The sequence below is a fragment of the Trachypithecus francoisi genome, unplaced genomic scaffold (genome assembly GCF_009764315.1).
Source record: "Trachypithecus francoisi isolate TF-2019V2 unplaced genomic scaffold, Tfra_2.0 Lachesis_group17, whole genome shotgun sequence".
NCBI lineage: Eukaryota > Metazoa > Chordata > Mammalia > Primates > Cercopithecidae > Trachypithecus > Trachypithecus francoisi.
Window position 1 is genome coordinate 98,514,874 of NW_022681462.1, and position 27,618 is coordinate 98,542,491.

Here is a 27,618-nt window from a genome sequence, read left to right on the forward strand (position 1 = left end):
GATGTGAATTTGAGTCCCATTTTTATAGCATTTTCTTAGGCATAAGTTTTTGAATGTCTACTCCTGAAGTGATAAAATAGTAAAATGTCAAGTCTGCGGTGGGGGGAGTTTAGCCGAAATTCCATTTTCACAGTTATTCTGGAATCCAATCAATCAGGATAAGAGTTAATGTTAAGTCAAGATAGGTGAGTTAAACCCAGGACTTTTGAATTGCCCTGTCCTGGAAAGGCTGGAATTTAAAGTTGCAGTAGGTGGGCAAGGGAAGGAAGTAATCACATCTAAGTAAAATACAGGACCAACCAACAGGAAGGCTTGCTGAGTTTGAATTCGGCAGCTTTGGAGCGTTTTCTACTCTGGTTAGTTCACTTAAAAAGAAAAGCGGTTAAGGAAAAAAAAAAAAAAATCCAAGACCAAAAGCTGGACTTCTGACCACCATCAGGTATTTCCTTTTGCTTCCTTCCTGGGGTGGGGGGCGGGGGTTGGGGGGGTGCTCTGCCTTTCTCTCATTTTTAAAGTTTTTCTTTCCCAAAAGTCATGACTATTTGGGGGTTTTGATGAGGCTCAACCTCCACACATCCAGTCTCCACTGGGGCAACAGAGGGAAGCAGAAGGCTGGAGGGGACAGTCGGTGCCCAGAGGATCGCCCCTTCCCTCCCGGGGCGTCTTAGGTCTGGCGGACACTGAAATGTCGGGGCGCACTGACTGCCGGACCCCGCGAAGGCAGCGCACGCAGCCCTGGGGGTCTTCCCCTGCCAGCCCGCCCCGCGCGTCGCTAGGGGGCTCAGGCGCTGGGAAGTCCCTCCACGCTCTCGCAGCCTCCCACGGGCCCCGGGAGCGTCGTCTGGGGAGCGTTTCCATAAACGAACAAACTCAGCCGGGGCCCCCGCGTGTTCAGCAATTCCACGCGGCCGGTACAGGGCTGACCCGAGGGCGGGGAGCGAGGGGGCCCGTGGGCGGGAGTTTGGGGACTGCAGGGGGAGACCTGGGAGGGGAGGCCGCGCCCGCACCCAGTGCCCCTCGCCTAGGGCCGGTGTGGACTCCCTGGGGACACCCGTGCAGCCCCTGCCTCGCCCGCCCCTCCCCAGGCTCGGGTTCGCACCCCCGTCTCGGCGCCCTAGCCCCTGGCCGCGGCCGCTTCCCGGGCCTCGCCCAGCGCCTACCCCTGCTGCCCGCCCCGGCCGCACCCCCCCAGCGTCCCCGCCCCCGGCCGCGCCCCCTCACCGGGGCCTGCTCGGCGGTCCCGGAGGCGGCGGGCGCGCCATGGGCAGCGGCAGCAGCCGGAGCGGCCGGACCCTGAGGCGGCGGCGCAGTCCCGAGAGCCTCCCCGCGGGGCCGGGAGCGGCCGCCCTGGAGGGCGGGACCGGGCGGCGGATGCTGGTGGCGGCGGCCGAGGCCCCGGGGGCAGCGGCGGAGGAAGCGCCCAGCCGCGACCCCAGCCCCGTGGCGACCCCCGACGGCAGGGACGAGACGCTGCGCCTTCTGGACCAGCTGCTGGCCGAGTCGGCGGCCTGGGGCCCCCCGGAGCCTGCCCCGCGCCGCCCAGCCCGGCCCCGACCCACCGCGGTCGCGGGGAGCGCGGTGAGTGTGGGAGCCGCGGGGCCTCGGGGGACGGCAGGGACCCCACTCGCCGGCCGCGCGTCCCCGCCCCAGCCCTGGGCGCCGGTCGCGCTGCGCCCCCTTCCAACCTCCGACCTGCGTGTCCCCCGCCGCCCCGGCCTCCCCGTCTCTGGGCCCCCGGGTTTCCTCCCTCTCTGCCCCGTCTCCAGGTCTGTGTCCAGGCCTGGGGGCGATCACGCTGGGAGCGGCCAGGGAAGGACACCCCTAGGCGCAGCGCGCTGGGCTCCCGGCTCCCCTCGGGCCTGCGCCCCCGCCTGGCCTTCCCGGGCTGCCTTGGAAAGGGGTGCCGGGGGTGGTGGCACGGCCGCCAGACGGTGGCTCAGAAGCGCCCTGCCGCGCCCACCGGTCTGGATCCTCGCCTTGCTGGGCAGGCGATTCTCGTGTTACTGCTATTTTTAAGATGCTGCAGAATCTCTTTTGCGCTTCCTATTCTCTCTCCCTGAATACTCGTAATAACAGTCCTGCTGTTCTAAAAAAAACAATAAAACGAGCACTCTGGTTTGGCAACCATCTTCACTCCAGCAGAGCTGAATGAACAAGATCTTTAACATCCGCTCCCGGGCTCGGGGAGGATGCCAAGGGCCGCGTCCCCCTCCCTGGGGTCCCGGAGGCTTTGCTTAGCAGCCCCTGGGGGCCGAGGGAGATGCCTTCCTGGGCGGCCAACCCACTGTGGAATCCTGAAAAGGCCCCAGGGAGGGTGGGAGAGAGGGACAGCCCCAGGCGACAGTGCACAGAGCTCTCTCCCTCTGGCCCTGGTTCCATGCTACCCTCCCTTAGGTCTTTAAAAAAGAAAAGCGAGCTGCAGTGAGTAGGGCTGAATTATATAACAAGATTCCTTTAATACCACATCAGCCTGCTGTTATATAACACTGACTGGACAAGTAGCTGAGAAATTTGGGGGGAATTCACACACAGCAAGGAGGCAGTTACTTTTAGTGTTCATTTTCAAGTGCTTTGGAAACTCAGAGGTGAAAATGAGAGGCAAATAAAGAGTGGATGTTGTGCGCTCTGATTTGCTGATATTCATCATGGTGACTGCTCGTTCTTTAAGTCACTTTCCAGATATCCTTTGAGCACCGATCCCGCTATGGGCGCTAGGGATGAGGCCACACGGCGTAGCCCTTGCCCTAAAGTCTGCAGCTCAATGGGGGAAAGTAGAAAGCAGGGCGATGAGAGATAAGTATCCAGAGGCCACCGGAGAAAGAGGCTAATCTCAAGGGAGGCAGGGAGGCATTCCCGAAGGGATGAATTTGGAAGTTGTCCTGAAACTGGAAGGATCTGTGGATGTGATCCAGGCAGCAAGTTCTGTGCAGAGAGTACCTCATGCCTAATATCACTGGTGGCTGGGGCAGCTGGTGCCCCGGGCATGGGTCAGAGAGGTCTTAAGAGAATATGCCAGGCTGCAGTGCGCCATGCCAAGGCTATTCCACGTTAGCGAGTTTGGATTACTATGAAAGCTCTGGGTATCTGAAAGGTAAGGATTGTGACAGTTTGTGTTTTAGGAAGGTCACACCGACAACTGTGGGGAGGATGAACTGAACAGAGTCAGACTAGGGATAACATGACCACCTGTGTGTGTGGGTGGGGGAGTCTGCAATGGTCCAGGTGGCCGAGTCCTGAACCGAGGCAGTGGCGGTGAGAAGCTTGCAGAGGAGGCGGTCTCAGGAAGTATTGAGGTCAGCCAGCTGCAGTTGCCCTTCTGGGTGTGAACTGTGTGTATCTTTTTTTTTTTTTTGAGAAGGAGTTTCACTCTGTTGCCCAGGCTAGAGTCCAGTGGTGTGATCCCAGCTCTCTGCAACCTGTGCCTCCCAGGTTCAAGCGATTCTCGTGCCTCACTCAGCCTCCTGAGTGTCTGGGATTACAGGTGCCCACCATCACCCCCAATTTTTGTATTTTTAGTAGAGACGGGGTTTTGCTATGTTGGCCGGGTTGGTTTTGAACTCCTGACCTCAGGTGACCCGCCCACCTTGGTCTCCGAAAGTGCTGGGATTGCAGGCGTGAGCCATCTCACCCAGCCAACTGTGTGTATTTTCTGCACCATAAATGTTTCTTGATTGAATGAATGAATCCTAGAATCACAGATTATTCGAGGTGTAAGGTAGCCCTTGGGTCCAATTCATTATTTTCAGATAATACCTACATACTACAGATGTGCGCCACTACACCCAGCTAATTTTTGTATTTTTAGCAGAAACGGGGTTTCACCATGTTGCCCAGGCTGGTCTTGAACTCCTGACCTCAGGTGATTCACCCCCCCACTTGGCCTCCCAAAGTGCTGGGATTACAGGTGTGAGCCACTGCACCCGGCCAATAACTACTTTTAGTTTCTTTAGGAAGAAAGGAGGAAAGGAAACCTTTTATAGCTTCATAACTATCTAGCATTTTGGAGGAGAGATATATTCTTCATAAGAAAACATCAAACTTGAGTGAAAGTTATTCTTTTAAGCACTCACATTTAAAAATTTTAACCACTGTTGACTGGGAATGTCTTAGAGACTGTCTGTTTATCCCCGAATCTTCATTCTGAATATGATGTTTTGTTTTATTTTTGTTTTTTGAGACAGAGCCTCGCTGGAGTGAAGAAATGGGGAGTGAGGTGGCAGGCACAGAAGCTGGGGTTGTGCTGGGGGAGGAGAGCTTCTGTAGTCATCCAAGTGAGATGTGGGGTCGTTTGGACCGGGTTGGCGGGCGGTGGTGAGGGGCGGTTGGCTTATGGACTTACTAGTGGGGTGACTGGGATGTGTGAGGAAGAAAGGAATCGAAGGTGACCCCAAAGTTCTTGGCCGGAGCAGCTGGAGGGAGGTAGCTGCCATGAACAGACACAGAAAATGTGGAAGGGGCAGGTTTGGGGTGTCATTAACCAGGAAGTTGGTTTTCAGTATGTTAAATTTGAGATGCCTGTCAGACAACCAAACAGAGATTTCAAGTGAGTAGATCTTTGTAAGAGTTTAGCAGTCAGGGGAGATGTCAGGTTTGGAGTTCATTTAGGAGCCATTTGAACATGGGAGGATTTAAACCCATGAGATTAGATGGGATCACCAGTGACGATGCTGCCAGCATGTGCTTAGGAAGCATGGATGGGCACCGGGCTCTGTCCCGGGAGCTTCATGTATGTGAACTAACATGGGGCGAGGTCAGGGGTTGAGCACGCTGTTCGCAGGTTGAGGAGATAAGGGCATCCTAAAGAACAGCCACTGAAGGGGAGAAAACCAAGAGAATGTAGCATCCGGAAGCCAAGGGAGGAAGGTGCTTAGGACGGAGGGCGGGCTCAGCTACTGGAAGTTCTGCTTGGTGGGATACATGCGGAAAGCCTGAGAGCTGGTGGTCGAACTGAGCCACTCGGCGGTCTCGAGGTCCTTGGTAAGAGATGGCTCAGGGAGGTGGGAGGTGCCTTGGGCTGGAGTTCATGGAGAATAGGACACAAGGAGTGAGGCGCAGTCAGCTCTTGTAGGAAGGCTCTTTTTACAGCGCAGTGGTAGTGGATGGCAGTAGGGATGGCGCTGCTGGACATGGAATTCACCAGAAAATCTTAGTCCCAGAATGGGCTGGATAAGAGGAGGTTTTGAGCATTAGATGCCCTCCTGAAATTTGAAGGAACCCTTGGAGAAGAAATTTTGGTTTGATCAAGTAGACATAGATTCAGTATTTTAATTTTAATTTAATTTTTTTTATTTTTGAGATGGAGTCTTGCTCTGTCGCCCAGGCTGGAGTGCAGTGGCATAATCTTGGCTCACTGCAACCTCTGCCTCCCGAGTTCAAGCAATTCTCCTGTCTCAGCATCCCGAGTAGCTGGGACTACAGGAGCATGCCACCACGCCTGGCTAATTTTCTTGTATTAGCCAAGACGAAGTTTCACTATATTGGTCAGGCTGTTCTTGAACTCCTGACCTCAGGTGGTCTGCCTGCCTTGGCCTTCCAAAGTGCTGGGATTCAGTCTTTTTACTAGCAGGTAGTAATTCAGACTGTTTTCGTCCCTCTGCCTATAAATCTGGGTCACTCAAGATCAAGGGAAGTACGTTATCTGAGACTTTTTCTGTTTTGCAAGAAACAAATAGTGTCCTCTCCTTAGGCTGAAGGACTCTATCATCCACCATTTTTGGGAAGGTTCCATTTGCTGTAGCCATGGAGCACCAGATAATTCTTTCTTGCCTGTTACCCCAGCCAGGACTTTCCAGTAATCCTGGCATGCAGCTGCTATGGATCTCACAGGGTAAAGAGAGCAGTCACAGTGAATGCCTGGTGGGACAGCAGTTCCACAGAAGGACGCCAAGTTGATGGTCAACTTAATGGACTTGCAGTGAGAAAAGTCACTGTCCTGAAGATGGTGACCATCTGCTTGCGTTCAAGTCTGTAGCAAAGAATACAAATTTAAATGGCAATAAGTAATATTTCCATCGATCCAGGGGACAAGAAGAAAGGATGGTGCAGACCCCCAAAAAGCTCATAACCGTGTTGGGAAGGGGTGCGTAAACGAGTGTTTACAAGTTTCCGTGAAAGCATGTTGCAGAGGCATGTTCCGGTGCGTCTGCACACGCAGAGGCGTGGGAATCCCACCCGAGGCGGAAGTCTTCCCGTGGATCTGATGTCTGAGTTGGTTCTGAAGGATCACTAACGTGTTCCAGCAGTTGACAAAGGGTGGAGCTTTCCATAAAGAGGAAACAATGTGTAGAAAACCCCAGAGGTCCAGAAGCAATTTTTTTTTTTTTTTTTTGAGATGGAGTCTCACTCTGTCTTGCCCAGGCTGGAGTACAGTGGCCCAGTCTCAGCTCACTGCAGCCTCCGCCTCCTGGGTTCAAGCAATTCTCCTGTCTCAGCCTCCTGAGTAGCTGGGATTACAGGCATGTGCCACCACACCCAGGTAATTTTTGTATTTTTAGTAGAGACGGTGTTTTGCCATGTTGGCCAGGCTGGTCTCGAACTCCTGACCTCAAGTGATCCACCTGCCTCAGCCTCCCAAAGTGCTGGGATTACAGGCATGAGTGACCGCACCCAGCCCAGAAGCACTTTTGAACAGCCTAGAGTTTATGTGCCATGCAGCTAGGCGATGTTGGAGAGCAGAAACCAAGGAGACAGGTTTGGGTCCCATTTTCGCAGGATTCCAGGCTAAGAGGTTGAACCGTCCTGTAGGCAGTGGGGAGCTAGGCGAAGTTTTCTGTGTTTCATTATTTTTAAATGTTTATTTTAAAAATTAGACGAGGTAATACACAGGCACACGAGGGGACATTGAAAAGATGCACTGCAAAGAAAGTTTCCTTCCTCCTTGTTCCCCAGCTCTTTCCCCAGCTCCCCACTCCAGAGACAAGCAGCTTCTCAGTTTCTTGTATGTCTTCCCAGCCTGTGTAATAAAAGGATACACAGTCGCGGGGGAGGTTGTACTGGGGGAGACTGCATGGGGGGAGACTGCATGGGGGTAGACTGCATGGGGGAGACTGCATGGGGGGAGACTGCATGGGGGAGACTGCATGGGGGGAGACTGCATGGGGGGAGACTGCATGAGGCAGGAGCCCAGGTAAGGGAGGAATTCAGGTAAGAGGTGGAGGAGGAGGTGAGGTGAGCCACTGAGTGTGACAAGCAAGGGAAAGCGAGTTTCTAGAAAGACTCCAATATTCCCTGCTTGTGTGGTTGAGAAGATCAGAACGCCATTAATGAGATGGGCCTAGTTTTGTACAAGTTGAGTTTTGAGTCCTAGGTGGATAATTTCCGTAGGCTGTCCAAAATTCCTGCCAACCGCAAAAAGTGGTTGGAGCTGGAGCTGTCATTTTGTGGACATCAGCATTTGGATAGTGGCTGATGCCATACCAGAGTACAGTTGCTGAGGGAGAGCGTGTGGATGGGTGGGGAAGGATGCCAAGCCCGGAACATGGAGAACATCAAAAACTGAAGGAAGAATTGTCCTTTCTGGAGTTCTATAAAAAGAATAGGATTTGAAAATGTTAGAAGCCCAGTGCCTCGACAGCTGGGAGGAGCAGGCAGCTTCAGAGGCTCTCTCCCTGCACGGTCCCTGGCTGCTGGCTGCTGTAGATGATTAGAAGCCTGGCTGCATCACGGTCAGGGGTACAGTCTCACGTTTCCTGCCCTGCTGAGACGCTGTGGTGGCTGCTGCTGAGTACTGGGCACAGCAGGGTGTAGAAATGCCGTGGACAGGACGATGCTGGCTCATGCACTCTTTGAGAGATGCTGACCAAGAGCTCTTAGCCTTGGAGCTTTGAGTCCCATAGGACTAGGGCAGACCCTAACTAGACTCCAGGGAGGAGGGTCAGAGCAGGGGTTTGTACACAACAGAGGCCCTTCTGCCCCTAAATGCTGTGAGTCCATTACCTCGCAGGAAAAGCAGCCCCCTGCCCAAGGCCACCCATTCCGATTCCCACCAAGCTCTGTTTCTTGATGGTAAATGGCCAGACCGCTGTCATTTCTTGATATTGCTGAAATCTCAGATGACTTGAGCTTAAGGGACCTCACGGATGGTTCAGTCCCACCTTCTTATTTACATCGGAGGACTTTGGGGCCCAGCAAGGAGTAGGAGGATGCCTGTTTGCAGATCACACCAACCGCAATCCACACCCTGCTAGCACGGACAAGTCTCTCAGACCCTGAGTCCAGTGACAGCCTCTTTGGGTCTCCCTTGCCTTTTTCCCTGTGGGTTTGGAAACGCCTCCTTCAAAGCAAGGCCTTCCCAGTGGAGACGGGCCCTGGACTGGCAGCCCACAGCCAGGGGGGTTTCCCAGAGCTCCTTGTCATGTCCTTGTCATGTTAGACATGCAAGACAGGTCTCATCGCAGAGCCCACCTGCACCGCTCCCACACATCTGCACTGGTACCCCAAGCAGAGCCCACCTGCACCGCTCCCCCCCAGAGCCCACCTGCACCACTCCCACACACAGCTAGCCTGTACCGCCCCCCGCCCCACGCAGAGCCCACCTGCACTGCTCCCACACACCTGCACTGCTCCCACACAGATGCACTGCTCCCCTGCGCAGACCCCACCTGCACCATTCCCCCAACGCAGAGCCCACCCACACCACTCTCCCACTCAGAGCCTGCCTGCACCGCTCCCCTACGCAGACCCCACCTGTACTGCTCAGCTTCTGTTGCCTGCAAAGCCCTGCGGTGGAGCTTCCGGAGGGCACTGGGACCTTGGCCTCTGTGTGGGGAGTACAGTGCCCTCTGTTGGTGAGCAACAGAATGCGACTAGCAAAATTGTGAAAGCTGGGTCAGGTCCAGGAGAGCCGTTGTAGGAGCTTCTCTACTGTACATGTTCAAGTTTCCTTAAGAAAACATAGAAAAGCCCAACAAACCAAACCTGGGCTTCAAAGAAGGATAATTCTTAAAGAAGAAGGGGGAAGTGTATCCATATGATGGAATGAAAGGAATGGAATTGTTCTGTCAATTACACATACAACTGGTATGTGTGCATACGTATATATAAAGCTGCTAAAAATAAGAGTTAATGGAAGAACTCTTTCAGGAGAAGAAATCCACTGCATATTTTATTTTTGGTAAATATGCAGTGGATTTTCTAAAAAGTAACCTTTGGGCCGGGCACGGTGGCTCACACCTGTAATCCCAGCACTTTGGGAGGCCGAGGCCCGCGGATCACCTGAGGTCAAGAGCTCGAGACCAGCCTGGCCGACATGGTGAAGCCCCATCGCTACTAAAACTACAAAAAATAAGCAAGGTGTGGTGGCGCAGATGCCTGTAATCCCAGCTACTCGGGAGGTTGAGGCAAGAGAATCACTTGAACCCAGGAGGTAGAAGTTGCAGTGAGCCAAGATCGTGTCATTGCACTCCAGCCTGGGCGACAAGAGCGAAACTCCATCTCAAAAAAAAAAAAAAAGTAACCTTTGAAACTTTAATTTTCACAAAAACTTTGGTTTTAAGAGTCAAAGACTTTAAGAGATTATCTTATTTGGTTCCTTCTCATATGTTTTCTGCTTCTTGTTTAGCTGTGGTTGGTCTTTCTAAAGCCCCCCTAGAATCTCGAGGGATGACACCCCTCGCACGTACACAAACATACACATACAAACACTTGCACACGCACACTCGACCTGAGCTCAGCCCAGTTCCCAGGGCCCCAGTCCAGGTGCCGCCGGCTCCCCATGTCCAGGTGTCTCGGTGACCTGCAGGTGGAGGCAACCCCATGGAGGACCCCGTGTCTGCAGGAGGCTGGAGCCGCCACCTGTTGCTGCTGTGTCTTCGCTTTCATACCAGCTCCCCCTCGCTGCTTCAGCAAGCTTGTGTGTTCTGGGAGTCAGATGCTTTTTCCATCTGAGAAAGTCAAGTTAAAGGCTTAGACAAATTGGCCAGATAAACGGCCACACAATAAAATCTCAGGCATAGAGAAAAACACAGGTGAGAACAACAGGAACAGCAAGCCTGAGCCATCAAGGAAATGGCTTCCTCCTGCACCCACGCTGGGGGCCCTTCATGCATTGGATGGCATTCCATCCGTAAGGCTGGCCTGAGGCTGCACTGTCTTCTCGTTAGTAGGGAGCAGTGCAAAGTCAGGTCCCTACGCCAGGCATCCCAAGCCCCATGCTGCAAGGGTCCCGCCGCCATTTCAGAAGGGCAGCAGCAGGCAGCTCAGTGTCCACCCTGACAGGCCCTGGGCTTGGCTGGGTGTCCTGCTTTAGCTTTAAGAGGTTCTCAGAGCTGGGCGCAGTGGCTCACGCCTGTAATCCCAGCACTTTGGGAGGCTAAGGCGGGTGGATGGCCTGAGGTCAGGAGTTCGAGACTAGCCTGACCAACGTGGTGAAACCCCGTCTCTACTAAAAATACAAAAAAATAGCTGGGTGTGGTGGCAGGCACCTGTAATCCCAGCTACTCGGGAGACTGAGGCAGGAGAATCGCTTGACCCCAGGAGGCAGAGGTTACAGTGAGCCAAGATCATGCCACTGCACTCCAGCCTGGGTGACAGAGCGAGACTTCATCTCAAAACAAAACAAACAAAAAAAGATTCTCTAAGGTGGGTGGATGGCCTGAGGTCAGGAGTTCAAGACCAGCCTCTACTAAAAATAGGAAAATTAACCAGGCTTGGTGGCACACACCTGTAATCCCAGCTACTCTGGAGGCTGAGGCAGGAGAATCGCTTGAAACCTGGAGGCAGAGGTTGCAGTGAGCTGAGATCACGCCACTGCACTCCAGCCTGGATGACAGAGCAAGACTCCATCTCAAAACAAGGTAAAAATAAAAGAGGTTCTCCATCTCACCCCATTTACAAAACAGCTTGGGGAGTGCACGATAGAGGTCAGGGCAAAGCCACACCCGTCAGAGGGTACTGGGCCGGGGTGGGAGAGGAGGGCACCCTGGGGAGCTCCTTGGCGTTGAACCAAGTACAGCAAGGCCTGGAAGGTGAGGAGAGGGGAGCGTGAAGATGCTGCTGTTGCGATCCCTTCTCACCCTTGCAATCCCCCGCCTCACCTGCTGAGCATTCACAGTGACCCTAGATATAGAAGTTCGTGACTTCAGGGTGTGTGTTTGGCCTTGATTTTGAATTCTTTTTTTTTTTTTTTTGAGGCGGAGTCTTGTTCTGTTGCCCAGGCTGCAGTGCAGTGGTGCGATCTCGGCTCACTGTAAGCTCTGCTGCCTCCCGGGTTCACGCCATTCTCCTGCCTCAGCCTCCCGAGTAGGTGGGACTACAGGTGCTCGCCATCACGCCCGGCTAGTTTTTTTTTTTTTTTTTTTTTTGTATTTTTAGTAGAGACGGGGTTTCACCGTGTTCGCCAGGATGGTCTCGATCTCCTGACCTTGTGATCCGCCCACCTCGGCCTCCCAAAGTGCTGGGATTACAGGCGTGAGCCACCGCGCCCAGCTGATTTTGAATTCTAACGGGGAACGTGAGCTGTTGGATCACCCAGCCTCTGTCTGGCTTTAGTGACAGGCATCTCACCGCCTCCTGGGGCAGCCTCTCCCTCGCAGGCAGTTCCGACTTAGTCCTCTGTGTTGAACACAACCCACCTCCCTGTAGTGCAGACACACTGAGCCCCTGGGACAGGCAGAAATGTGGCCCATTTACACATGAGCTTTTCAGATATTTGGGGCAGCTACTCTGATCACTCAATTTATGTCATAGAAACTTTGGACATTGACAGATTGCTTTCTGGCCTTATTACACATTATCCGAAAGTTTCCACTGCCTTGCATTCCTAGGTTAATTCCATTAGGCTCATGAAACCTGTATCTTCTATGATTTAAAACAAAAAAAATTTTTAGTAGTTTTTTTGGCCAGGCGCAGTGGCTCATGCCTGTAATCCCAGCACTTTGGGAGGCTGAGGTGGGTGGATCACAAGGTCAAGAGATTGAGACCATCCTGACCAACATTGTGAAACCCCGTCTCTACTAAAAATACAAAAATTGGCTGGGCGTGGTGGCAGGCACCTGTAGTCCCAGCTACTTGGGTGGCTGAGGCAGGAGAATCGCTTGAAGTTGGGAGGCTGAGGTTGTAGTCAGTTCAAGATCACGCCACTGCATTCCAGCTTGGTGACAGAGCAAGACTCCGTCTCAAACAAAACAACAACAACAAAATAAAAATAATTTTGTTTTCCTCCAGAAAGGATAATAAGAGATCAACTCTAAGTCTTTGTATATCTGAAAATATCTTCATTTTCTTTTCTTTTCTTTTTTTTTTCTTTTTCGAGATGGAGTCTCACTCTGTCACCCAGGCTGGAGTGCCGTGGTGCAATCTTGCGTCACTGCAAGCTCTGCCTGCTGGGTTCATGTCATTCTCCTGCCTCAGCCTCCCCAGTAGCTGGGATAAGAGGTGCCCGCCACTACGCCCTATTAATTTTTGTGTTTTTAGTAGAGACAGGGTTTTACCATGTTGGCCAGGCTGGTCTGGAACTCCTGACCTCAGGTGATCGACCTGCCTCGGCCTCCCAAAGTGCTGGGATTACAGGTGTCAGCCACTGCGTCTCACTGTTTCATCTTGATTATTGTTTCATGCGCCCTCCCCCTCTAAATGTTTGTGAGTCCTTTTACAACCATTTATATTTATATTTATAAACCAAAAACTGGTTGACTAGCACATACAGCTGGAGTGGGTTTCTTTGTAGTCGTGTACACCTATTTACCCAAAAGTTTTTTCCTTTGAACAGAAAGATCTTGCAAGCTCTAAGAAGTTGTAAGCTCAACCCAGGCACGTCTTATGTTTGCAACCTAAATTCTCATCACCTGGATGGTCCAAAATACTTCAAAGTATAGATTTAACTTAAAGTGGTTTCAGACTAGGGATGACTGCTATGTGCCTGGCAAAAGCAAATGCATCCGCTCTCTGGAGGAAGGCCTCTTAGGCCTCAAAGAATACCCATAGGGAATTTTTCAAGGATGACAAGCTGCAAATGACAAAAAATAACCAACTCCCCAAAGAACCAAGTGAAGACTTACAAGAAACAATAAACAAAAATGTACAAATGAAGATCTCCGTTACTAAGATCACCAGACACAAATTATAAACAACTGCATTTATTATGTTTAAAGAAAACACCTACAAAGGACAAGGACTATAGAAAGTGACCTAGAAGATCTGAAAAAGAACCAAATAGGACATCTGGAAATGGAAAATATAATAAGCAAAATGAAAGATATCAATGGTATGGGTTTAACAGGTTAGACAGAGATGAAGAGAGCATTGGTGAGATGGAGAGAGGGAGATAGAAATGACCCAGAACACAACGTAGAGAGACAGGATCTGATAAAAGATAGCCGGAGAAGAAACTACAGCAAATAATCATATTCAGTCATGATGTGACGGAAACTTTTTCTTTCAATAAAGGATTAAGATGGAGGTGACTGTCACCATCACTTCCTTTCACTGTGCTACTGGGGGTGGAGGTCCCAGCCAGTGCAGAGAGGTTACAGAAAAAATGCAGAAGGACCAGAAAGGGAAAAATCAAATGGTCATTATTTCCAGATCATGTGAATGGGAAGAAAATTCAAAGGAATCCATAAATTACTAGAACTAATAAGAGAGTTCAGTCAGACTGCTAAGCACAAGATAAATTCATATATCTCTGGCCAGGCCCAGTGGCTCATGCCTGTAATCCCAGCACTTTGGGAGGCTGAGATGGGAGGATCGTTTGAGTTCAGGAGTTTAAGACCAGCCAGGGCAACACAGTAAGACCCCATTTCTACAAAAAATGAAAAATTAGCTGTTCATGGTGGCACGAGCCTGTAGTCCCAGCTACACGAGAGGCTGAAATGGGAGGATTGCTCGAGCCTGGGAGGTGGAGGCTGCAGTGAACTATGATCAGGCCACTGCACTCAAGACAACTCCTGTTGTCTTGCAGGGCAACAGAGCAAGACCCTGTCTCAAAAAAAAAAAAAAAGAAAAGAAAAGAAAAGAAAAAATTTTTAAAAATGTATATATCTCAGTCATTTCTGAAGCATCAAGCAGGTAGAAGATTTTATTTTAAAAAGATAACATTACTGGCTGGGCACGGTGGCTCATGCCTGTAATCCCAGCACTTTGGGAGGCCAAGGTGGGCGGATCACCTGAGAGGTAAGGAGTTCGAGACCAGCCTGGCCAACATGGGAAAACCCGATCTCTACTAAAAATACAAAAATTAGCTGGACGTGGTGTCAGGCACCTGTAATCCCAGCTACTTGGGAGGCTGAGGCAGGAGAATCGCTTGAATCCAGGAGGCAGAGGTTGCAGTGAGCCGAGATCGCGCCATTGCACTCCAGCCTGGGCAACAAGAGCAAAACTCTGTCTCAAAAATAAATAAATAAAATAAAAAGAGATATCCATGGTATCTCTATAGGGAAAATGATAACTTCTTAGAAGACACTAAAGGAGTGCTAAATGGATACATATTCCCTATTTATACATTTGAAGACTCATTATTGTAAAGCTGTAAGTCCCCTGAAATGATCTGTAGGTTAATACAACCCTAGAAAAATCCCCAAGGTTTTTTTCCCCCAAATATGACAAACTGATTATAATACATGTACAGATGGTCCCTGATTTTGATGATTCAACATAGGGTTTTTCAACTTTACAACGTTTTCTTTGGGCCGTAACCCCATGGTAAACCGAGGAGCACCTGTACGTGGACGTGCCAACAGCCAAGAATCACCGAGACTCTCTTGGAGAAAGAAAGAAGCTGGGAAGACGGCTTGCCTGATGCCAGGAATGAGACAGGGTGGTTCTGGCACTGCACAGGTTGGCACGTGGACTGCTGGACCATAGAATCCACGGCAGCCACATGCTGTGTAGACACATCCTTGCCTTATGAAGAGAAAGTGCTGCGGGGGGCAGGGAGAGAGTTCTAGGTGATGTTTAGAGTGGGGTCGGGGTTGCGTGGCTCCTGGAGGTGACACACGGGGTGTCCTCGTGCTAGGTGGTAGTGGGTCACATGACCCCTGGAGGTGACAGGGTGTGTCCTTGCTAGGTGGCAGTGGGTCACATGACCCCTGGGGTGGGTAGCCGTCTGGGAGGCAGCGAGTCTGGCCCTGGCTCTGCCACTTGCTCTGTGCGTGAGCTTTCCAAGACACTCTCCTCTTGCAGCCTCCGTTTTCTTGCCTGTGCAATGAGTAAATGGAATTGGACAGCTCGAGAGCCTTTCCAGCTCTGAGGCTTATGGATCCTGGGTTGAAAGTGGTGGCCATTGTCTGTCCACACAAAGCCAAAGCCTTAGGCAAGCTGCACTGTTGACAATCTTTGAATGTCTCTTCGTTCTATCTTTCTCAAGGTGTCCGCAGAGCAGAGCACAGAGGGCCACCCGGGGAGCGGCAGTGTCTCTGAGTAAGTACTGGGATGACACATCTCTCCCAGAAGCCACAGGTTCTTTTCGTTGACTCCAGCCAGCCTCAGAGCCCTCCTGTCCCCCACACTTTCCTCCAGGTCCTCACGAGGTTTCCAGAGGCAGCTTCTTCTAAATGCAAAGCCCTAGACCTCAAGGGAAGGTCCTGCCAAGGAGACTGCAGAAGGCTCACAATCTCACCGCAGCTTTGCTCTTCCTCCTAAAAAAGGCCATGACCTGGATCAGACCAGGGCACGCCCAACCCATTTCCTATTTGCACCTTAACTCATTCGAAAATATTCAGGTGCCATGCTGTGCGCTGTGGCCAGATCTAGGAACAAGACACAGCCTTTAAGAAACTTGCAGCCCAGGGCCAGCAGTGGGCCCACCTGCAGCTCCCCGGCATGTTACCAGGGAACCATGCTGAACACCCTTGAAGGTAGCAGGCGAGGAGCCTGGTCTCATTTCCTCCTTTAAAATCCCCCAGCCCCAGCACCCAGGCCTTGTCTCTCTGCTCCACGGATGACTTTCCACCCCAGGCCAGTCACCCCCTTGGCTTGCTCACCTCCAACTAATGTGGTAACAGGTCACTGGGAGTGGGTGATTGTCAAGCAAGATTGTGGGAGTGAAAAAGGTTGGAAATGTTAACCATTGTCCTTAATTACAAATGATTTTGGGACAGGAACCCTGCTGGACTCCCTTATTTACCAGACACTGGGAGGTCCCACCCTGAGCCCCACAGCGGTGCTGAGGGGTGCTGAGGGCTGCAATGCAGGGGCTGGGACTGAGGCCCTACCCAGGAGGGGCGTGGTCTGGGGAAATGCAGGCAGCAAGCTCCAGGGGAAGTCAGAACCCGTGTTTTAACACAGCTTGAAGGGGCCAGGCCCAGTGGCTCACGCCTATAATCCCAGCACTTTGGGAGGCCTAGGCGGGTGGATCACTTGAGGTCAGGAATTCAAGAGCAGCCTGGCCAACATGGTGAAACCCTGTCTCTAGTAAAATTACAAAAAAAAAAAAAAAAAAAAAAGCCAGGCATGGTGATGTGCACCTGTAATCCCAGCTACTCCAGGGGCTAAGGCAGGAGAATCGCTTGAACCCAGGAGGTGGAGGTTACAGTGAGACAAGACCATGCCACTTCGCTCCAGCCTAAGTGACAGAGCGAGAATCTGTCTCAGAAAAAAATAGATAAATAAATAAAAATAAAAATATAAAAATAAGATGGCTTGAAGGACGTACAGGAGTTGGCTGAGGAGAGAGGAAGGAGGGAGCCTCCTGGGACACTGTGTGGGCAGGCGGGGGAGGCAGGAGGGAATGGGGGAGGGAGGATTAAGGCGTTGGGAGGGTTTTGAATGCCTAGCGGAAAAGGCTGGCCATTGCTTCCCAGTAGAAGGCTGTGGCTGGCTCCAGGCAATGTTAGAAGCCACTGCAGAGGGGGAGGTAGTAAGGATGCCTGCGCAGCTCTGCCCCTGCCCTGTCAGCAGGGACTTTAGAGTTTCCATCAGCCCAAGGAATTCAGGATTAAATCCTACCATGAACTAATTAGCTATTATTTCTTCTGACTTTTACACATGCACATTCTAGGACTCCCCTCAAATTTCCGTTCCTACCACTCACCAGTGGTACTTCACTCATTCAGTATACTTTATTTACTTTTTTTTTTTTTAATTGTTTTGGGATAGAGTTTTGCTCTTATCATCCAGGCTGGAGTGCAATGGTACCATCTCGGCTCACTGCAGTCTCCACCATCTGGGTTCAAGCGATTCTCCTGCCTCAGCCTCCCAAGTAGCTGGGATTACAGGCACGAGCCACCCTACCCAGCTAATTTTTGTATTTTTTGTAGAGACGGGGTTTCGCCAAGTTGGCCAGGCTGGTCTCGAACTGGCCTCAAGTGATCCGTCCGCCTTGGCCTCCCAAAGTGCTAGGATTATGGGCGTGAGCCACTGCACCCAGCCTTTTCATTCAGTATACTTTATTTATTATTTATTTATTTATTTGAGATGGAGTCTCGTTCTGTCGCTCAGGCTGGAGTGCAGTGGCGGATCTCAGCTCACTGCAAGCTCCGCCTCCCGGGTTTACACCATTCTCCTGCCTCAGCCTCCCGAATAGCTGGGACTACAGGTGCCCACCACCTCGCCCGGCTAGCTTTTTTGTATTTTTTAGTAGAGACGGGGTTTCACTGGGTTAGCCAGGATGGTCTTGATCTCCTGACCTTGTGATCCGCCCGTCTCGGCCTCCCAAAGTGCTGGGATTACAGGCGTGAGCCACCGCGCCCGGCCCATTCAGTATACTTTAATGGGAGTCTCCCTGGGTGCTGCCCTGGGTGTGGGAGTGCCCAGGGCTCTCTCAGCCCCTCCAGCACCGTGCTCCCACCAGGAAGGAAACCCCAGGTCCTAGCAGGCCTGCCCCAGGGTCAGGGCTGGCAGCATCTGCCCTGTACCCACTGTGTTTCTCGCTGCCCAGAGCACAGCACCTGGCTCCTGTGGCAGCCGCAGACCCTGTAGGCCAGTCTCAGCGCCCCCAGCGTGCAGCTCTCCAGCACCAGTGCCTCGCCCTGTGGCTGTGACAGTGTCCTGCCCTTCAGTCTCCTCCCTCCAGTGTCACCCTCGCCCTCCCAGGCAGGGTCCTTCCAACAGTGTTTCAGGGTGGAGGTGCTAATGTCTGCCGCTGACTCTGGGATGCATCAGAAAATCAGATGAAGAAGTAAATAAGTATGTGATAAAGTAAATATAGCAAAGTTGAACTTAATTGTTGAATCTACAAATTTTAACTTTTCAGTATGTTTAAAATTTTTCATAATAAAATACCGAAGAAGAAACCCTTCAAAGCACAGTTTAAACATCTCCCTCATACTCTATCCCCTTCCTGCTCAAACTAGTGTCCCTTCTCCCGCATGGTGCAACTTCCCAGCCCTCCCACAAGTGGCCTCTCCTGTAGTAGGTCCACGTGATATGGCCCTGCCCTGTCCCCCCTCTTCAGGCCTCATCACAGAAGGAATCAGATTTGCCTCTGGTCTCACATGTGCGCCAGGCACATGGTAGCATTTCGTAGACCCTTGCTGACAGGATTGTTTAATGTCAGCCTGGGGCCTGCGGGCCTTGACCCCACTGCTGACCATCCTGACAATGCCAGGTCCTCCCCCGGCAGGGCCCTGCGGAAGCAGCAGAGGGGAGCAGCTGTGTCTGAGGAAGTCACTGCTTCCCTGAGCTTTTGGCTGGGCCATCCTGACCTGAAGTCTGTAAGGACGAGGTAGTGGAAGCCCAGGGGCCCATGGAGGGGAACACAGGGGTTCTAGAAACTGCTGTCTGCAGCTGCTGCTGAAATTCACCTATTGTTCATTCTGCAAATGCTTGTTGAGTGCCCAGTGTAAGCCAGGCCTTGGGCCAGACACATTGGTGTCTGAGGTGAGAGAGGTTACTCCTCCCTATTTTCCTAGTGAGTAAACTGAGATCCAAGGCAGGCTGTCCCCACGTTGTGGAGGCAGCAGATTCTAGAAAATTCTAGACCCAGCCAGGTGCGGTGGCTCACACCTGTAATACCAGCACTTTGGGAGGCCGAGGTAGGCGGATCACCTGAGGTCAGGAGTTTGAGAGCAGCCTGACCAACATGGTCAGCCTGGGTAATATAGGGAGACCTTGTCTCCACAAAAAATACAAAAATTAGCCAGGTGTGGTGGCACATGCCTGGGGTCCCAGCTGCTCAGGAGACTGAGGTGGGAGGATGGCTTGAGCCTGAGCAGTGGAGGCTATTGTGAGCTGTGATCCTGCCACTGCATTTCAGCCTGGGTGACAAAGCAAGATCCTGCCTAAAAACAAACAAACAAGCAAAAGCATGACTTTAGGAATCCCTGCTGATGGAAACCTGACAGTGAATGAGAATTTAAACAAAGATTCATTTCTTGACTCCCTCAAGAGTGGGGAGGGAGACTTTCCAAGAATCGCTTTAGGATCAACTTTTCCCTTTTATCTGTGTGCCCCCACCCAGGTAGGGCGAAGGAAGAGCTTACGGCCCCACCTGGCTTTCCAAGCCCCACCAGTTGCCCCACGGTGTTGGAGTGTTGCCAGGCAGACAGGGCAGGGGTGGCTGTGGAGCCCAGTGGAGCCTGACTTCTCACAGGCCCTGGACTGCCTGCCGTCCTGCCCACCCCAGCCCCAGGGCTGCCCGTCAGCTTCCCACGTGCCAGTCCCTGCTCTTTCTCCCCAAGATCCCAACTATAGGGCATGTCAGGTGCTGAGTGAGACAGGATGAGTGAGGAGAATGGCTGTGTGACCCTGGGCGGCCACCTCCCTCAGGGCTTAACTTCACATCCACAGGCAAGTGGGGGGGCTGCCTGGTGAGCCCAGAGGGGCTTCTATTCCTGTGGGGGTCCCTAGGCCCAGAAGTGCTGCTTGGGGTTCCTGCTGACGAGGAGACCCTGTTGCCCTTGAGGGTGTCTGGGCATCCCTTGCCCATTCCTCTTTTTCCCAACAATCCTCAGGGGAGTTGAGCCCAGGAGGATGGTGGGGAACGGGAAGGGCAGTAGCCGGGCCTCTCCTCTGTACTGGGTGCTTTGCTGGGCCCTTACTCTGTTTTTTTTTGGTTTGTTTGTTTTTTCTTTTTTGAGATAGGGTCTTGGTCTGTTGCCCAGGCTAGAGTGCAGTGGTGCAATTTCAGCTCATTGCAAACTCCACTTCCCAGGCTCAAGTGATTCTCCAGCCTCAGGCTCCTGAGTAGCTGGGACTACAGGCACGTGCCACCATGTCCGACTAATTTTCATACTCTTTGTAGAGACAGGGTTTCACCATGTTGGCTAGGCTGGTCTCGAACTCCTGAGCTCAAACCAATCCACCTGCCTCCGCCTCCCAAAGTGCTGGGGATTATAGGCATGAGCTACTGCGCCAGGCCAGGCATGAGCTACTGTGAAGCTAACAGCATCGCAGTGACTTCTGTTGAGTGTTTCCTTACTGCCCAGCTCTGTGGTAGACACACCGCGGGCGGCGCCTGGTCCAACCTTCAGGCCGGCCTTGTGGAGTAGCTGCTGGGTTTTATCCACAGGGGCATGAGGCCTGGTACACACCTTGCCCACAGCCACACAGCAACTGCGTGGCTGAGCCAGGTGAGATCTGCCTGCTTCCAGAGAATCTGCATTTCCACTGTGTCTCAGGGCTGCAAGGAACACATATTGCCTTCAGTGCCTTCGAGGACAGGCAGTGTGCCAGGAGCCCTGCAGGCGTCAACAGTGACCACACAGCTGTTTCTGCACACCGGCCGCGGGCGGTGATAATAAGTACAGTCCCTGGAGCCAGCTGGGCAATGGGGCATGGGAGGAGTGTGTCCCCTGGACGCCTGGAGGCCCACTGCTAGATTCCCATCCTTCCTGGGGAATGAAGTCAAGTGGCTGTGCCAGGGGCCCAGCTCTTGCCCTGAGTTCCGAGAGAGCCAGACGGGGACCCGGAGGCTGTGCTCTGAGCATCAGTGGGAGTGCAACCACAGAGGGACCTTTGAGTCCATCTGGCCCAGCCCCCCAAGCTCGCAGGTGGGGAACCAGATCGGGAAATGGGGGACGGCTCGCCCCAATGTCTGGCAAGTGGCAGAGCAATGGGCAGTGTTCCCCTTGCCCAGAGTCCCTGGCTGGCCACCGGGAGGGCAGTGTCCCACACCTGGCCGTGGGCAGCTGGCCTGCCTCTCCCGGACCCTGTCAACTGCAAACCTGCACACCCCCTTCCGAGGCAGCATCTCCAGGAAGCAGCACCCAGCCTGATCGAGGCTTCACGCCCTGCCCTGGGCTCCAGGACTCCCTCCTGCAAAGGTCCGCACATTTCAACACAACCGTGGCAGTCCGGGGACAGTTAGCACCACCCAGGTGTCCACACAAAGTCCACAAGGTCTGGGAGAGCGGGACGAGCCGGCAGGGTCCAGGCTGGTGGAGCCACTTTCTGGAGCCCAGGCAGCAGGAGCAGGAGCTCTAGTCTCGGTCCCTCTCAGCTAGGCTGCCAGGTGGGTTGAGGGAGTGGCGGGATCCTGAACGTGTGGATCCATAAAACGAGCAGCTCCTGTGAGACCCCAGAGGGTACAGGCACAGACCAATGTCCGCAAGCAACCAACATGACAGTAATTCCCTTTTATTTTTTAGAGACAGAGTCTTACTTTGTCTCCCAGGCTGGAGTGCAGTGTCTCATTCTCAGCTCACTGCAACCTCCACTTCCTGGGTTCAAGCCATTCTGCCTCAGCCTCTTGAGTAGCTGGGATTATAGGCACCCGCCACCCCACCTGGCTAATTTTTGTATTTTTAGTAGAGACGAGATTTCACCATGTTGGCCAGGCTGGTCTCGAACTCCTGACCTCAAGTGATCTGCCCACTTCAGCCTCCCAAAGTGCTAGGATTACAGGCATGAGCCACTGTGCCTGGCTGTGATTCCCATTAAGACTGTGGTGCGCTGGATTCCATGTCATATGTTGCCCATGCATTATCTTATGCCTCAGAACGACTCATGAATAAAGTTGTGTGCATGAGAGAAAACTCGGAGGCTCAGAGACGCACTGGCCTTGCCTGAGGTTGCCGCCTGGGTGAGCCGCCGCAGAGTTGGGATTCAAGCTCGGGTCTTCCCAGCCCAGAGCCTGCCCTCCCTCAAACAGGGCAGGTGCGGGCTTCCACTCAGCACAAGGGCTCAGTGTTGTGGGAGATGAAGCGATCGCAGCAAAGGCCTGCTGGTGGCTGTGTGCTGGGTGAGAGAGCCACAGGGGGTCCCAGGGCAAAGGCTTTTGGTTTGTGTTTCAGGATGGGCCCACTAGGAGCCATTGTGGTGGCCAGGGGAGACGAGTGTGAAGGCACCGTCCTGCCTCCTGACAGCCCTATCCCATTTCTGGCCCACAGAGCTCCAGGCAGTAGTGGCAAGAAGCCCGAGAGGCCAGCAGCCATCTCCTACGACCACGCGGAAGAGGGGCTGATGGCGAGCATCGAGCGGGAGTACTGCCGCTGAAGACAGCATGCCCCACCGGGCCTCGGAGGCACCTGCTGGCTGGGGCACCCCCTCCTCGCCCAGAGCTCTAGCAGGAGCTGAACCACCTCCAAAACGCAGTCACTCCCGGATATTCAAAGCTGACCTTGCAAATCCACTTTCAGACCGTGCTGACCTGGGCCAGCCACTGGCGGTCATGGTTGCTGGTGGGGGTGACTAGCTGTGCAGACCCACAGGTGCGTGGGCCCGGGCCGCCGGCGCCTCCTCCCCAACGCGGGGAGCCTGCCCGATTCTCCTGGAGCCTGAAATGCGTGCACCTCTTGGTTGCCCGCTCTCCATAGTGGGGAGGGCTCACGAGGCTTGGGTGACACAAGCGAGCCCTTCCTGGCATCCGCGCCACAACACTTCCGGAAGGTTCCGCTGTGGAAGGTACACCCGCGCTGCTCCCTCAGTCTCAGGCCCATCTCTCCAGGGGTGACCGGGTCAATTTAGAGCTTCTCAACTTTAACTCCCTAATGAGCAGCCTGGGGGTGCTGTTGACATGCAGGGCCTGAGGTTCTGTACGTCTAACCAGCTCCCCAGCCCAGGCCCAAGCTCCGAAGCCCCAACTGCACTTTGAGGAGTGAGAATCCCAGCTTTGATCTGCCTTGCAGTGGGAGGTAGAGCGCATCACTGCCTCTCTGGGCCTCAGTTTCCCTCTCTGGAAAATCAGCTCTGGCAGCTCTTGGAGGCCCTCCCCAGCTCTGACAATCTGGAACTGCACAAGCCCAGGCTGCCACTGCTGTTCCCCCACCCCAGGCACAGCACTGCCTTCCCTGCGGGGAGCCAGCGCCCAGGTCCCACGGGGAGAGGGTCTGCCTGACACTGGCTTTACAGTTCTCCCTCTCACAGGCAGCCTGGCCAGTGCCTACGGGGCTTTTAAATTCTCTTCCCGCCTAGGTGGAAGGTGGGAAACCACAGCAGTAAGGCAGGAAGAGCCTTGGAATGTTCCTGGTTGACGGATGGGAAAATTGACCTGCCCAGGACGCCCTGGGAACAGGGGGCGGAGCTCCGGCTAGAGGGGACTCCTGTGTGGGCGGGCAGGTCTGGAGTCTGCCTCCTGTGTGCGGGGTGGTGCGGTCTGCTGGGGGACAGCTCCGGGGAGAACTGCGGGGAGAACTGCGGGGAGAACAGCGGTCTAGGGAGGCAGGAGGCAGGCGGCAGGCTCCTCCCCAGCAGCCTGGAGGGCATCAGGACAGAGGGGGAAGGAGGAAACAGCGCGGCTTCTGCTCAAACCAGTGCAAGCCTGGTTATCTGGCTTGACCCGCCAACACGGAGCCCCCCCCACCGTTTTCTTTTTCCCCGGAGAAGAGCTCCGCTCGCACGTCCTTAGAACATGGCAGAGCAGGAGCATCTCAGGAACCAACGGCTAGCTCCTTGGCGCTGTCCCCAGACCCACAGGCCTGCTGTGGCCATTTGCAAACGGGCATTTCCTTGAACTTCTGAGAGTGCCTTTGACCAGCTGTTCGCAGCTGGGAAACTCCAAGTTTCCAAGTCGGAGCTTGGAGCGGCCCCCGCAAGGGCATGGCTCAAACCCTCCTCAGAGCTGGGAGCCATTGCTCATGCAAGCCCAACCGATTCTTTTGATATAAAGATGGAAGTCTTTATATCAAATACATCTTTTAAAATAAGTTAACATTTTATTTCTTACCACCAGATGGATAAGGCTTTGAATTTAATCATGTAAATGTTTATAATTTTATGTCATTTTGTTAAAATGGGACGTTTTCAATTGGTTTCCAAGAAAAAGGTAATACCTCTGCATTTTCTGGTGGAAAACGCATAATACCCTTAATGAGATCAATGTGTTACTGGAAAAAAATTCCAAAAGTAGTTACAAGCTATATCAATGTCAAAGTAAATGCACTTCATCAAAGCTAAGAAGTCACAGGAATTGTTCTCAGGTCTTTAAAAAATTTTTTCCTGAATTCACGAACAGTGTCTTCTGAACAGCAGCTAGCCAAATAAAGTGGTATGTGTGTACTGCAGCTGCAGGTGAACTTAAAAATAATAATAATAGGCCGGGCGCGGTGGCTCAAGCCTGTAATCCCAGCACTTTGGGAGGCCAAGACGGGTGGATCACGAGGTCAGGAGATCGAGACCAACCTGGCTAACCCGGTGAAACTCCGTCTCTACTAAAAAAATACAAAAAACTAGCCGGGCGAGGTGGCGGGCGCCTGTAGTCCCAGCTACTCGGGAGGCTGAGGCAGGAGAATGGCGTGAACCTGGGAGGCGGAGCTTGCAGTGAGCTGAGATCCGGCCACTGGACTCCAGCCTGGGCAACAGAGCGAGACTCCGTCTCCAAAATAATAATAATAATAATAATAATAATGATAATAATAATAAAGAATAAAGCAGTGTGTACCAGCTGCTGAGCCGGCCTTGTCTCTGTCCTGTGAGATGGAGGGGCTGTCTGGAAGTGGAGGCGTGGGCGTTGCTGCAGCCTGCCGCCCGGCCAAAGTCTGTCCTGGTGCCTCCTGTGTGCGGGGCACCGCCTCAGGCATCTTCCTGGCTGCCCCATGTTGCATCTGAGCCTCAGCATCCTGCTCAGAACTGCGTGTGGGATTTGCTCACTGCCAGGATAGGACTGTGGCTGGAATCAAGGCAGAAAGAAAAACACCTCAAAGGCAAAAATGACGCATGTTATTGTCTGGGAAAGTCTTAAGTGACCACAAACGTGTCTCCTGGTTTCTTTTTTTCTTTTCTTGAGACAGAGTCTTGCTCTATTGCCCAGGCTGGAGTGCAGTGGCGCAATCTCAGCTCACCGCAACCTCAGCCTCCCAGGTTCAAGCAATTCTCCTGCCTCAGCCTCCCAAATAGCTGGGATTACAGGCATGCGCCACCACGCCTAGCTAATTTTTTTGTATTTTTAGTAGAGACAGGGGTTTCACCATATTGGCCAGGCTGGTCTCGAACTCCTGACCTTGTGATCTTCTCGCCTCTGCCTCCCAAAGTGCTGGGAATACAGGCGTGAGCCACCATGCCCGGCCAGGTGTCTCTGGTTTCTGTAGTATGAGAGTTCCTCGAAGATGGTACAAAGCCCCAGGAACTGAGAAAACACTGTCCACCCCCAGCTCTGAGAAATGCTGGGTGTGTTTTCTCAGGGAAGGAGCAGAGTCCTGCTGTTGCCCTCCTCCTGGCATGTGTGTTCCCAAGTCTCTCCTCGAAGGCCCGTGGGCTCCTAGCCTCACCCAGGCAGGGACCTCCTCCCTTGGCTGCTGTTGGCTCAGGCTCCCTGCGCCTCCCTGAAACAGCCCTTTATAAGACACTTTCCTCTGCTGTTCCAAAGACCTAGGCCCACTTGTCCCCAAGGAATGCTACACCCACTCACACACGTTGCCTGGACACCTGCTGCTGACATTGGTGGATCCGTGAGAGCATTCTCTGTTCCCAGGAGTGGGGCACGCTCGTGCACATGTGAACACATAGGAGAGTGTAAGCCTGTCGAAGAAGTGTCACCAAGCGCCCCAGGGAAGAGAGAATCCTTGGCCCCCTTTTTTTTTTCTTTTCCTTCCCGGCAATAAAGAGGCAGGAGAAAAGTCTCGTCAGTTGCCACGAGGATAATCACACTTGCGGATCTAATACTTCCCTCTAGGAAGCGCTCCGTAATCAGACCTTTTGTGTGGTGAGGGTCTGGTCCCCCTGGGGACAAATCAGACTTCCCGAGGTGGCCAGGGGCTGTGTCTTCTGGGGATATGGCAGCCTTTAGTTTCAAGAGTTGGGAAGGAAAAGGAGGAAGAAGAGTGAAGCCTCTGGCTTCATGATGTACTTTGTAATCCTGGGCCGGGGAATAATAGAAGAGACTTCCAAGCACTTCTTCCAGAGTAGCTGGAAAACCACTTTGAATTCTACCTCTTTGCAGCCACCCCCTGACACAGACAGGGCATGAGCACTGACGGCCACAGGGTCACCCGACACACTGCCAGAGTGGCCACTTCACATGTTGGCTTTTTGAGACAGGGTCTTGCTCTGTCACTCAGGCTAGGGTGCAGTGGTGTGATCGTAGCTCACGGCCGCCTCAAATTCCTGGGCTCAAGGGATCCTCCTGCTTCAACTCCCCAAAGTGCTGGGATTACAGGTGTGAGCCACCACACCCGGCTCTTCACACATTTTTTTCCGGAAAGGACCCTCCAAAGAACTAAAGCAACAGGTTAAAACTCCAGAAAACAAAGAGGAGAGTTTAGTTTGAGCCAATACACAATGAATTTTATAGACTCTTCCAAAAAGTCTCTAGGTATACTTAGGCCACCAGGCACAGTTAAATGACACAGGACGCACGTCCAGTTTAAAATCAAGTTTTATATGATTCAAAGAAAAAAGTTACATTACATACTCATTTAAATAATGTCAAAGTCTGTTACATAAAACATAATTATGAAACATTTTAAGTCTTATTCAAACTACTTAAAAGGCTCAAAGTCACAAAAGATCAAGCAAAACTGCCCAGGCAATAAAGTGCACGAGGGGAGCCCTCCTCTCCAGCAGCCATCAGCACCCACAGCCACCAGCTGAGGGGCTCCATGCTGAATCCACACACAAGGTTTGTGGTTCTCAGAATAGCTTTCAGACAGGAACTGTTTCCAACTTAACATCTTTCAACAGACAAATGGAGGTGGAAGGGGGATGGTTTACACAAAGTATTTCCAAATGTAATCAGGAAATGGAAGTGTAAATTAAAACCATCTTTTTTTTTTTTTTTTTTTGTTGAGACGGAGTCTCGCTCTGTCTCCCAGGCTGGAGTGCAGTGGCCGGATCTCAGCTCACTGCAAGCTCCGCCTCCCGGGTTTCCGCCATTCTCTCGCCTCAGCCTCCCGAGTAGCTGGGACTACAGGCGCCCGCCATCTCGCCCGGCTAGTTTTTTGTATTTTTTTAGTAGAGACAGGGTTTCACCATGTTAGCCAGGATGGTCTCGATCTCCTGACCTCGTGATCCGCCCGTCTCGGCCTCCCAAAGTGCTGGGATTACAGGCTTGAGCCACCGCGCCCGGCCAAAACCATTTTCAACATGTATCTCTTCTTTAGAAATAGCACTACTTGGAGAATGTTCTGTGACAAGCAACCAAATACTCAAAAGACCTTATCCACCAGAATACTAGCAGGACTAACATTACTTTGCATGTCATAATTAAGAAAAATATCCAAATTTGATGCCATTTATAGCGTACAAAAATGTTTATGCTTATTTTGATGAGCAGGAGAAAGGACTGGGTGGTGAGGAAACACGAACTATGCACAACATAAGACAGCAACTGCACTGTCTCACGACGACAGGACACTCACCTATGGAGCGTCC

The 27,618-nt window shown here is 52.6% G+C and overlaps 1 protein-coding gene and 1 pseudogene across 2 annotated transcripts; one reads left to right on the top strand and one right to left on the bottom strand.

Moving 5' to 3' along the window:
* The first annotated feature begins 1,071 nt into the window (after positions 1 to 1,071).
* CYS1 (cystin 1) lies at positions 1,072 to 24,343 on the top strand. The gene is made up of 3 exons (XM_033176569.1): positions 1,072 to 1,578; positions 15,302 to 15,354; positions 22,203 to 24,343. Exons 1-3 carry the CDS (start codon positions 1,261 to 1,263, stop codon positions 22,306 to 22,308), a joined length of 477 nt encoding a protein of 158 aa, XP_033032460.1. The 5' UTR covers positions 1,072 to 1,260; the 3' UTR covers positions 22,309 to 24,343.
* On the bottom strand, positions 23,628 to 25,061 carry LOC117062737 (annotated as a pseudogene). The gene is made up of 2 exons (XR_004428524.1): positions 24,671 to 25,061; positions 23,628 to 24,347 (listed from the first exon to the last, which is right to left on the bottom strand). The product of XR_004428524.1 is annotated as an uncharacterized LOC117062737 (transcript).
* Between the last annotated feature and the right edge of the window lie 2,557 nt (positions 25,062 to 27,618).

Bases quoted from the DNA above. Each gene is read 5' to 3' on its own strand.
- CYS1 (XM_033176569.1), top strand. From the start codon at position 1,261: ATGGGCAGCGGCAGCAGCCGGAGCGGCCGGACCCTGAGGCGGCGGCGC. The intron at 1,579-15,301 runs GTGAGTGTGGGA...ATCTTTCTCAAG, and splicing joins CCGCGGTCGCGGGGAGCGCG to GTGTCCGCAGAGCAGAGCAC. The intron at 15,355-22,202 runs GTAAGTACTGGG...TCTGGCCCACAG, and splicing joins GGGAGCGGCAGTGTCTCTGA to AGCTCCAGGCAGTAGTGGCA.